The sequence below is a fragment of the Xyrauchen texanus genome, chromosome 22 (assembly GCF_025860055.1).
Source record: "Xyrauchen texanus isolate HMW12.3.18 chromosome 22, RBS_HiC_50CHRs, whole genome shotgun sequence".
Taxonomy (NCBI): Eukaryota; Metazoa; Chordata; class Actinopteri; order Cypriniformes; family Catostomidae; genus Xyrauchen; species Xyrauchen texanus.
The window spans coordinates 30784355-30796536 of NC_068297.1; the positions used below are offsets into that span (position 1 = coordinate 30784355).

The 12182-nt window shown below is 43.9% G+C and overlaps 1 protein-coding gene across 2 annotated transcripts in view; it reads left to right on the top strand.

The window, feature by feature from the left end:
* The first annotated feature begins 952 nt into the window (after nt 1-952).
* si:ch211-202f3.3 (calpain-2 catalytic subunit) overlaps nt 953-12182 on the top strand; it is a 40887-nt gene continuing 29657 nt past the window's right edge. For both annotated transcript variants that reach the window (XM_052154304.1, XM_052154305.1), the window contains exons 1-6: nt 953-1007; nt 1933-2207; nt 8808-8877; nt 9284-9402; nt 9586-9719; nt 9949-10126. In XM_052154304.1, the coding sequence (XP_052010264.1) occupies nt 1959-2207; nt 8808-8877; nt 9284-9402; nt 9586-9719; nt 9949-10126 (750 nt within the window). In that variant the 5' untranslated portion in view covers nt 953-1007; nt 1933-1958. The remainder of the gene's footprint in view (nt 1008-1932; nt 2208-8807; nt 8878-9283; nt 9403-9585; nt 9720-9948; nt 10127-12182) is intronic.

Genomic DNA, 12182 nt, shown 5'->3' on the forward strand with positions numbered 1-12182 from the left:
TACTTATTTTATTCTCAGAACATTATCAACCTGTTTACATGCTCATGGGTCATGATGTGGGTCTTGTCAATGTTTGGCACCCTGTTCAGCACACAACTGAATAAAACAGGCAGCATGATACTGATAAATGATTACTGCTAGAGTAACATTCACATACAGGTGTGAGGGACTTTTTACAAATAACACAAAGAATAAATATTTTTTTCGCATGTCCCCTCCGTGCACTATTGAGGGCTAAGTTGTTGTTTGTTTTTTGCGGAGAGAAAGCTTGTGCACTGGCATGCATGGTTGCCAGATTGCATAAATTAAGAATGACATAAGGTGAAATATTTCCAATTTGTGCAAGTTTAGATCTCTGATTCGGGTGTTGCATATTTTATCTGGCAACCCTAAGCATATTAAAAGCTTGTTAATGCATGTTAGGTCCAAAAACCAGATAAATTAAAGATCTAATAAAAACATTCATGATAAATCGACCCGCGGGCAATAGTTTGCCCTGGCCTGTAATTGAGGGTGCTCTAAGTTTCGTTTGAGGATTAGCACCCTCAAGCAATCCCGTAGATCCGGCACTGTGTGCATGCAGTTGTGCAGTAGTTCACATTTCAAAATAATAATTATAAAAGCATAGTAAAATGCATGTAAAAATGGGATGAACTAGTTACTGCAGCGTTCGCTGTATTTAGCTGTGGCATTTAGTACACCAATTTGAGTGCTAATATCAAATGTGTCTAAAAATATACATATTCATCCATTTGTGTAATTTGTTGTGCAAAATGTCCTTTTGGAAATGCAGAATTTGCAGTGTCTTTAGACTATGACAACTTTGCAGACTATATTTATGCCAAACACATCTTATTGTGAAATTAGATAAGAGTTAGATGGGGTATCTGCAGGTGTTTTTAAAGTTCAAGGAGTGGCAACAGCGCATAAGGCTCCACACAGACATAAAGGATTGCAAATCAGTTGGGAGTATTCTTCGGCTCTACCAATTCATTGCATTCTTGAAGGTATTTCAATATGTTAAAGTATACTGATCTTAGAGGACATTTTTAAATATAGCTTACAAATTAAGGAAAGATATAGGCCTATATTATATTTGTAGATGCAAACTAACTAATTTGTCATAACCAATTATTCTTTTAAATAAATAAAAACATGAATTTTAATAATACTTGTATGTATGACAGTGCATGATGACAGATTGATTGAGATCTGGGTTCCAAGTAATATTTAAATACTTTGCAGTGTATTTAGATCTTTGTTATGTATGTTACATTATACTGTGTGTGCGATAAGGTGCAATACAAAACATTTAATAACAAGATAAAATTAGTTTAGGTTCAAGCGAAAATGTCTTACTGTTTGATTAGTTTAAAGATAGGCCTATACAACACCTAAAGGTGCTGTGAGCTTTTTTTTTTATTGAAAATTATGAAAAAAAAATTCATACTCCCTAAAAGATAATAATGAAATAAGCATGCTAAGATATCTCACGGTCTCGGTGACAGCTGTAGACTTTGTAAACAGCAAACAAAAATGTATCTACTTGTCACCTGTCAATAATTTTGCTCGTTCTCACAGTGTTGCATTTGAAGTGATCATTGAGGCTATGATTCATAGTGTTTGTCAAATGAGGGTGCTATTGTGCCACTGTTGAATTTGACAGTCACAGGAACACAAAATGCTGTTATTTTTCTCAGTTTTGGTCTCAAAATTATCTTTGGAGGGAGGAGTTTTGGACTGAGAGGGCTTGGCTAATTCAAAGTATGATGGGCATGCTGAATTGTGTTTTGCCCAGGGTGCAAACAAGCTAGAACTGCTACTGCTCTGGTGGCTATATTGGAAAAAACTGGAAATGGATGTGAGGTAATATTTTCGGACAATTACGGCAATGTAATAACTCTGTATTATTACTGTAATTTGCTTTTCCAGAAACAGAAACCCAGACAGATTTAAAAATGCCTCCCCCATTGGCCCCGCATGGCATGTGCCTCAAAATCATGAATGAACGCAACACAAAGGCAGGCAAGGGCTCTGTAGAAGATCCTTTGAAGTTCATGGACCAAGACTATGACTCTTTACTAGATATGTGTCTCAAGGAGAGAAAGAGATTTGTTGATTATTGCTTCCCACCAGAACCTCGTTCCATTGGCAAAGAGTGGCTGACTCCGGCAGAAATGAGCCGAGTAGTGTGGAAAAGGCCAATGGTATGTAATTGCTACTGCATTCATTATCTGCTCGAGACCTCATCTTAAAGGGATAAGTTCACCCAAAAATGAAAATTCTCTCATTATTTATTCATCCTTATATCTATGGTGTATATGACTTTCTTTCTTCACCACAACACATTTTAAGAAATATAGAAACATTTCTTGGCTCAGTAGGTCCTTAAAATGCAAGTGAATAAAGATGTATAGTCTGAAGCTCCAAAAATCAAAGTTAGCCAGCATAAATGTCATCTATTGTCACGATTCCCTGTTGTCTGCCCTGGGTTTCTCACTTGTCATCTGTCCCGGACTACGCTTCCCATAATTCCCTGCCCTCATCACTGCCAACTTCATTGTTTTCACCTGTGTGTCATTATCCTTGTGCATTTAAACCCCACTGTTGTATCATTCGGGGTCAGTTGTTAAATGTAATGTCTGTTCTTGAATGTGTTCCAGCCCGTGCCGTTCGTGGATGTTTTCTCTTGTTTATATTTTGGTTTGCCATCGTGGATGTTTATTGTGTTCCCTGTGTTTTTGTTTTACCCCGGTCTACCCTGTTCATCTTTAGTTTTTTTCATTAAAAGCTGCGTTTAGATCCTACTCCTCGTCTGCCTCGTTACATCTATACGACTCCTGCGGTTAAATTAATAACATCTAAAGTGATGCGATTGCTTTTGTGTACTTCTTGAAAAATTTAAATCATACTTCTGGTGAGCAGCGGTATGCACACGTGACGTAATCGCATTGGCATTTGAAACACATGAGAACTGACGCAAGTGCGTCACAGCCGGAAGAGCAGTGCTGCTTACAAGTGAGAAAGAGGAACGCTGTACAGTTTCTTGGTTGGTTTTGGTTTAGATCTGTTTCTTTAATCACAATGGTGCATTTGTGTGCTTAACCTGGATGTCTCAACCGAGAGGAGAACATGAGATTACATCTGTATCCATGGCAATGCGAATACGTCACTCAAGATACTGCTTGGACTCCACCTTCTCATGAAGCATTGGATTATAGTTTAAATATTTTTTTTTTTCACACCAAAAGTGATCATATCGCTTTAAAAGACAATTTAACCAGTGGAGTCATATATATGACGTTTCTGCTGACTGTCTGTGATTTTTGGAGCTTCAAAAGATAAATATCCATTCACTTGCATTGTAAGGACCAACTAAGCTAAGATATTATTCTATTTTTCTTCAAATGTGTTCTGGTGAAGAAAGAAAGTCATACACCTGGGATATCATGAGGGTGAGTAATTTTCATTTTTTGGTGAACTTTCCATTTATTCCACATGTTCTTGGCAAAACTGCCGAAACTGAAGAAGTGATTTTTGCTGTTTAAAGAAAATTGACTCTGACAAAACTGCATGAAATAATTTCATGCATTGTTGCAATGACCTGTAGTCAAGTGTTCCAGCATAACCTACCCCCATTCAGACAGTTTTGTCAGTGCAATTCTAAAAAAGATAACACCACTGCAAATGGCAATCGGATGCTCTTGTTAAATGTCTCTATTGCAACCCTTCCCAGAAATACCAGTTCTCCAAAATGACTCAGAGCTTTAACGTAGATGCTGAGCCCAATTACAAGATGACCCTTGAAGGAATATTCCGTGTTCAAAACAAATTAAGCTCAGTTGACAGCATTTGTGTCATAATATTGATTACCACAAAAATGAATTTAGTCTCATCCCTTATTTTCTTTAAAAAAGCAAAAATCGAGGTTACAGTGAGGCACTTACAATGGAAGTGAATGTGGTCAATCTGAAAATTGTAAAATATTCACTGTTTCAAAAGCAACAATTGTTAACATGATTTTAGTGTGATAAAATCACTTACTAACCTTTTCTGTGTAAAGTTATAGCCAATTTGATGGCCATAATGACAATTTATTGTCAACAAACCCTAAAAATGACAGTAATAATGACAATTTAAACAACTTTACAGCTCAAATAATGCATGTGTTTTAACAGAAGAATTAATTTAAGTGCTTTTATAAAATGATTAGCTTCACATTTCAACTTTTAAACTTCCACAAACTGGCCACATTCACTTCCATTGTAAGTGCCTCATTGTAATCACGTGTTTTTTTTTTGTAAAGAAAACGAGATTAATCAAAAATCAAAATAAAGTTTTCGAGTAATTAACATTATGCCACAAATGCTGTCGACTGAGCTTAACTTACATTAAACCTGGAATGTTTCTTTAAGTGAAAGCTGAAGTGTGTAACTTTTCTGGTGTTAAAATACTTTCTTCAATCCTAGCTTAATATGCAGAGATAACTGTAAGTAAGCCATTTATAGTTTAATGTTCTTGAAAACGTCTAGGTTACTGTTGTAACCCCCGTTTCCTGATGGAGGGAAGGAGACATTATGTCGGTGAAGTGACACTAGGGTTCTCTCTTGAGAGCCTCCGTTGCCTCTTATCTTTGAGGAAAGTCCAATGAGAATTGGCGAACAGAATTTGCATGTCCCTCCCCTGGACATACAGTTATAAAAGGAGGGAATCGTGCATCTGTTTAGTCAGATTTTGCACTGAGAAGCTGAGAATAAGGTACGGCTGTTACATTGGTTGGTTCGGTGCTGTGGCATGAGGGACACAACGTCTCGTTCCCTCCATCAGGGAACGGGGGTTACAACAGTAATCTAGACATTCCCCTTCTGTCACTCACTCGACATTGTGTTGGTGAAGTGACACTAGGGGTTGCTATCCAATAATGCCACAACACTGAACTGTGAACTGCGGATGCGGATGCGGGTGCAAGCAAGCAAGCTGTTGCGTGCCAAAGAAGCAGCCCGTGCCAGGCTGCACATAACCTTCCCCAACGCCCCATAAAAACGTCATACACTTTTTAGGTTCCCGGAAGCGATATGCCAAGCATGGGAGCAGGCCACGCCAGCCGTGGCCTTTTCTCTCTCTATGTTTACCATAGGGCTGTTAGAATTGGCTGGGGCCATCTAACGCTATAACACGCATAAGAGAACGTGTTCTTTTTCAAGTCCTATTCTTTCAGGGGGAAAAGACCCCACGGAGACCACATCCTGCCTAGGCTAGGGAGGTCACATGTGGCAAATACGTCACATGGGCTTATGAGCCACACATGGAAGTGGTGCAGTGGTAGGTCTTACCTGGTGTGGGAGGAGCTCTACAAACACGGCGACCAGGGGCAGAGGGAAAAGCCCAAGGGAGACGCGGGTCCACCGTCAGGGGGACCGTTCCGCGGAAAATACAACACAGGGGGTAATCATGATGACCGATACCTGTAGAGATCCTATTCCAGTACAGAGTAATTAGTACCCGTGGTGGTCTGGTTGGGAATTCCTCTGCCGCACTCGCGAGTCAGAGGGCTATGGAGGAAAAACATCCAGGGAGCGCAAGCTTTTGTGGACTCACCTGGGGGTAAAAGCGCATGGGTTCACCTCGAAGAGGGGAAAAGGCGCTATGCGCAAGCGGTACACCTGGTCAGCTGTCCTGTATTACCCAGTTCTACGTGATTGGACATGAAGAAACATGGGCCAGGACCGACTCAACCCTCGGAGGTCATTGATCTCGCAAAGGTATTGGGTGTTTCCCAGCCCGCTGCTCTGCCCATATCTGCTAGAGAAGTGCCGTTGGTCAGTGCCCACGAGAATGCCACGCTCCTCATAGAGCGTGCTTGAACCTGCAAGGGGGCAGGCATGAACTGGGTGTAATAGGCCGGTGCAAGGGCGTTGATGACCTCATGGACAAACCTCTGTTGGGGGACAGCGTCTCTTTCCGCTGTCCACCACAGTAAACAAAGAGCTGCTTGGAATCATCTAGAGCTCCGTGTGCGTTAAGGCTGGGTCTGCCTCCTCCTGGGGTTCACTGTCTGACCCTGAAGTGGGGCCGTAGGAACCTTGGCACGTAGCCTGTTCGGGGTCCTAGGGTGACATGAGCATCTGCCAGACCGGGCTCCGGGCAAGTGTTGCTGGCAGAGGGCGCTTGCAGGTCCCCGACCCTCTTGATGGAAGCGAGTGGAATAAGGAGGGCCATCTTCAGAGGAGGACACATAGCTTGACTGACTCTAGTGGATTGAAGGGGGTTCTCTGAGGGCCGAAAGGGAGCGTGGAGTGAACCCATGAGTGGAACAGGCATGGCCTGGGAGGATTCAGCCTCCGGGTGCATCTTAAGGGACCTGATGACCAGGTCGTGCTCCCCCAAGGGCTTAGCGTCCACTGCATCATGGTGGGCCGGCATAGTGGCTACAACACCTTCAAGGTGCAGGGGGACTGCCACCCCTCCAACCTCCTGTGTAGAAATGAGAGCACTAACCCGACTGAAATTTCTATGGGTCTTTTGATCGGGAAAAGCACCAGTTGCAAACAGATGGCACTTTAGGGCGTGGAGCTGCCTGGTCAAGGGAGCTCTGGGTTGGTTGATTTTGTCTACGACAGCGGGTGGTAGAACACTTTTTGATATTCCGCGACTCATCCAAGGGCCAGACGTGGAGGTTACAGAGGACTAGGCATGGATGCCAGAGGTTGCCCCATCCCTGAGAAAAGAGGTCCTTCCTCAGAAGAACACACCAGGGAGGTGCTGTCGTGAGGAGCGTAAGGTCCGAGAACCAAGTCCAAGTGGGCCAGTAGGGGGCCACTATGAGGACCTATTCTTCGTCCTCCCTGACCTTGCACAGCACCTGTTCAAGTAGGCTAACTGGGGGAAATGCGTATTTGTGCAGCCCCCGGGGCCGTGGGAGTTTTCCTGGGAAGCAAACAGGTCTACCTGTGCTTTTCCGAATTGGTCCCAAATCAGCTGGTCCCCTCTCAGCGTTTCTGCTGTCGTGTTAAGGCTGCCCGGGATATGTGGTGTGCAGCGACTCCAGAAGGGAGATGGCGGGCGAGTTGCGACATTTGATGACAGCACACGCCGCCTTGGCGATTTATCTACGCTACCATTGTGGTGCTGTCTGAACGGATCAAGCAGTGCATGCCCTGAATCAGCAGGAGAAACCTGCAGAGGGCAAAAAATACAGCTAGCAACTCTAGGCAGATGATGTGCCAATGCAGTCTAGGTCCTGTCCAGGAACCAGGTGCTCCAACCCATTTTGGAGGCGTCTGTGGTGCCCATGATGTGTCTGCAAACCTACTGTAGGGGGGACTCCTGTCCACAGAAAACAGAGGTCTGTCCAAGGGCTGAATAAATGACAGCAGAGAGGGGTGAAAATCACATGGTATGCTGCCGCAGAGGATGCCATATGCCCCAGGAGCCTTTGGACCTGCCGCAGTGGAACCGCTGTGACTTGTCAGCACATGCTGCATGCACTCGCTTGTGAGTCTAGAGGCCAGCTCCGTAGCGGCCATTTTGCTCCCTGAGTCGATCATCTCAGGAAAACTTGGGAGCCTTTTGGGTCCCTGAAGGGGTTTGTGAGACGGGGCAGGTGCTCTATGTTGAGGCCGAGAGCTGGGCCCGGGTTGGGCTGAGCTGCCTGAGCTTTCGCAGCTGCGGAGGACACCTTCAGAGAACAGACGGGGTGCAAGCTCTTGAGCGACAAGGGGGCATGATGTGTTGAATGGCCTCTGTCTGTTTTTTCACAGCTGAAAACCGCTGGGCGAGGTCCTAGATGGGCGTCACCGAATAGGCTGAGCTGTGAGACGGGTGCGCTGAGAAAGTGGGCTTTGTAAGTATCACGCATTTCGACCAGGTACAGCCACAGATGTCGTTCCTGGACCTGAGTCAGTGTTGAGGATCGCCTGTCTGAGTGCCCGCGCTGTGACCTTCGTGGCCCGGGGGGGCAAGGTCAGTTGCTGAGCGCAGTTCCTTCAGCACATCGGGATCAGGACTACCCAAGTGCAGTTCTTTAAATGCCTTGGCCTGGTAGTTTGCAGGAAGACTGTGGCATCCAGAGCGCAGGCGCCCCGTCCAGTGGCTCTGTAGGCTTTGGACGCCAGGGATGACATCGTCCTACAGGCCTTGGAGGGTAGTATCGGGAAAACCCAAGCAAGCAAGTAGCTTGCTGAACACACAACCGCTCGGCTCCGAAGAAAAAATCACCGCAACACCGAACCAACCACCTTATTCTCGGCTCCTCAGTTCAAAACCTGACAAAACAGATGCACGATTCCCTCCTTTTATACCGTATTATAAATTGTATTTATATGTCTGGGGGAGGGACATGCAAATTCTGTTCGCCAATTCTCATTGGCCTATTCTCAAAGCTCAGAGGCAACTGAGGCTCTCAAGAGAGACCCCTAGTGTCATTTCACCGACACAACATCGAGTGAGTGACAGAAGGGGAACTGTAAACAATGTTACTTTGGCGCTTTAAAAATTCCTCTGTTTGTTTTCAGAAGCCCATCCAGCCCATCGCAACAACACCAATGGTGTGAGTTGGGGGCGGGACAATCTGTTTGTTTTCTAAATGTTTATTTTTGCGGGACATTGTTAATTTTTGCAATACTGTTCATTGGTGCTTGTGGCACAGTAATCACACTTCAGCTTTAAATTATAATTGTAAGGCTATTGGTACTTGGCAGGGTTTTTCCACATAAGGGCTTTCGTGCAACCAGCTACTGTTACTTTAAAAGAATTCCAAAGTCTTCTGAATGCAAAATACAGAATATGTATTACTTTATTCTTTTCAGGTATTGTGTAATAATCCCAAATTAGTTGTAGGTGGAGTGTCCAGGTTTGACTATGCCCAAGGGAATTTAGGTAAGCCTTGTTTTGGACACTTAATCATGGTCAATTGTCATGACATATATGATCAACATGTTCACATAAATCATTCAGTCTATAGATGCAGTAACTTTCAAATGTGTATACTTTGTGTCTAGATGTCTAAATTAATTATTATAAAATGTAGTTGTAGCTGTTTAAATACAGATTTGATGTCAAAGATTACTTTTTTAAGCTGCTATTATTGGTCATGTTATAACATTTGTTAAATAAAGAATATTCTTTTTCCAGAACAATAACTAACAATGTCAGTGAAACAATGTATCCTGGTCTCCTCCACCATTGGTTTACTTTAGCAAACAAAGCAAAGAACCTTCAGTACAAAAATTAGAAAAATTGAAATACGAATTGAAACTTACATATTTGCTGTTTTTGTTCTTAGGAAACTGTTGGTTTCTGGCCTCAGTTGGGAGTCTAACTTTTCAGAATAAATTATTGCCCAGGGTCATTCCAGCTGGACAGTCATTCAGTTACAACTATGCTGGGATATTTCACTTCAGGGTAAGTTTTTAAGAATTGTATTATTTGTATTATTATTTATTTATAAAAAATAAAAATCATATAATCAAGCATTGCACCCCCATAAAATGTATGTTCTCTCCCATTAAAACATTCTTGTCTATTTTTTATTTAATTGTTTTGCACCAGTTTCTCAGTCTCTGTTCTGTGTAATTAATTTTACAGTTCTGGCGTTTTGGAAAATGGTTTGATGTTGTGATTGATGATAAATTGCCAACACTTGATGACAGACTAATTTTCGTGCAATCAAAGACATATAACGAGTTTTGGCCAGCCTTGCTGGAGAAAGCTTATGCCAAGTAGGTGCCTGTACAGTACATGTTTCTAGAAAATCACCTGACATTGACTTTTTAAAATATAATTTCAAATAAAATGACAAATAAAATAATCATTAAATTCTAAATTCTGAAGATGACAGTACTCAATACTCCTCTGCAGAGCTTTTCTTACATTTCAACATGCATGTCTTAACATAGTCAATTACATGTGGGTGTGAAATGTACAGTAAAGTTTGAATGACTGTTTCAGGGTGTGCGGCTCTTATGTTGACATGCACGCTGGCTGTGTATCTGAGGCCCTGATGGACTTCACTGGTGGGATTCACATGCACTATGAACTGAAAACAGCTCCTGATGATTTGTGGGACATCATGCAACGTGCAAATCAGGCAAAGGCCCTCATGGGCTGTGAATCTCCTCCGTCAGGGGTAAGGAGCGACTTATTGAACTTATAATTGGCAGATAAATACTGCAGTCATGCCAAGCTAAAAATACTCTTACATATATTACAAAAATGGTCCTGTAGGTATGGTGGCCACAGAGTGCACAACACAATAAAATTTGAAAAAATAAAAACAAAATTGAGCCACAACACAACAGAAATAATCCATAAAACATCAATAGGCATGGGTGGGGGGGGGGGGGGCATGGTCACGTGTCGGTCTGTGGGAGAGGGAGAGGATCATCACTTGGGTCGCAGTTATCTCTAATACCTGTCTCTCATTATAGTGATGGTGAAGGGAGACCTGAAAAGGCACACCAGAGCATCAGAGAGAGTGACCAGAGAGAGAGTGTTCAGTTATTTTTTTATGTACACTTGTTTTGATGCTTACTGTCAAGTGCGTTCAAGCTGATTATTATTATTAAAAGGAACAATGCTTCCAACTCCTACTCCAGGCACAAGCAGAGGACCGGCAGGTGCTCCGGAGCCTGATCACCAGGGAGGGGGCTGGTTCTGCGACCTCCCTGGAGCCTACTCCATTGGTGGCCCTCATGAAGATAGGTCTAAATGATGATCCAGAGGCCTACCTTGACCTCTTTGAGAAAACTGCAGAGGAGGTGGCCTGCTGATCTTGGAGGTGGCCTGCCGATCAGCGGGCAGCACGCTTGTTGCCGTTACTCTCAGGAGAGGCGCAGCTAGCTCAGCAACTTCCTGCTGAGGACCCTTAACCTTGTCTGTCCCTCCTACTCCCCCTGACTCCCTACACTAACCCTCCCAGGTTGGCAAGACCGCCCCCATGAGTGTGGAAGGAAGACCTGGGCCAGTCTGCTGGAGCTATGGGGAAACCGGTCACTGCCAGGAGTGGTCCAGACCCCCGACGAGCCACAGGCTGCACCCGATCGGGCAGGTGCATATCAGATACTGGAGTAAAAGGGGATACACATTAAGCTTTGGGGGATACAGGTTGTTCTCAAACCTCAATCCACCAATGCTTGGTGCAAGGCGGGGCATTGGATAAGAATAAATGGGTGAGGGTGAGGTGTATGCATGGTGACATTAACAAGTATCCAGTGGTTACCACGGAGTTACGATTCATGAGAAAAAGGCATAAAGTCGGGGGTGTGGTTAATTCCTGCCTCACCATCCACTATTTTTGGGAACCAATTGCCCTGCTTTAAAAATCTATTGGGGGTAATGTGTTTGGATGGGTCCTGCAAAGTAGTGTCGCATTGTGTGGCGTGTGTCCACGTCAGCTCAGCGTCAAGATGATGCAGACGAGGAAATTCACATTCTCAGGGGCTTCCCTGAGGGGGATTTCCCTCTGGGGCAGTCAAGTGAAAAATCCCTCAAGCACGCCTTTGACCAAGTGAAAGTAATTTATGGTCAATAGCTCCAGCCTAATGTTGCGCTCACATACCCGTACTTTTCTATTATCAAGGAGTGGTTGTATCGAGTGATGCAGGGCACTCAAACCAAAGAGAATACAACTCAGCTATTTAGTACCAAAGAGCCGTTGGGAAACACTCTTCCAGGTGGCTCACTAACCTGGCCTGGCCTCTTAGGTCACGAAAAGACTTTGAACCGGATAATGGCCAGTTTCTTTTGGCCGGGCCTTCACAGGGACGTTTGCAAATGGTGTGCGGCGTGCCGTGAATGTCAGTTGGTGAATTCACTGGACTGCAAAAGCATCATTGCGCCCTCTGCCATTGATCGAGGTCCCCTGCGAGAAAATTGGCATGGACCTCGATGGGCCATTAAAGCGGACTGCACATGGCCATCGCTTTTATGATTATGCAGCGCAATATCTGGAAGCAGTGCCCCAGCGCAACATCTCAGCACATAGTGTTGCGGAGGCACTCTTTAAAATGATTTCCCGAGTGGGGATCCCAAAGGAAATCCTCACTGATCAAGGCACAACATTCATGTCTCTTACACTTCATGAACTATATGAATTATTAGTCATTAAATCGATTCACAGCAATGTTTATCACCTGCAAACCGATGGGTTGGTCGAATGATTAAATAAGATCCTAAAAAACATG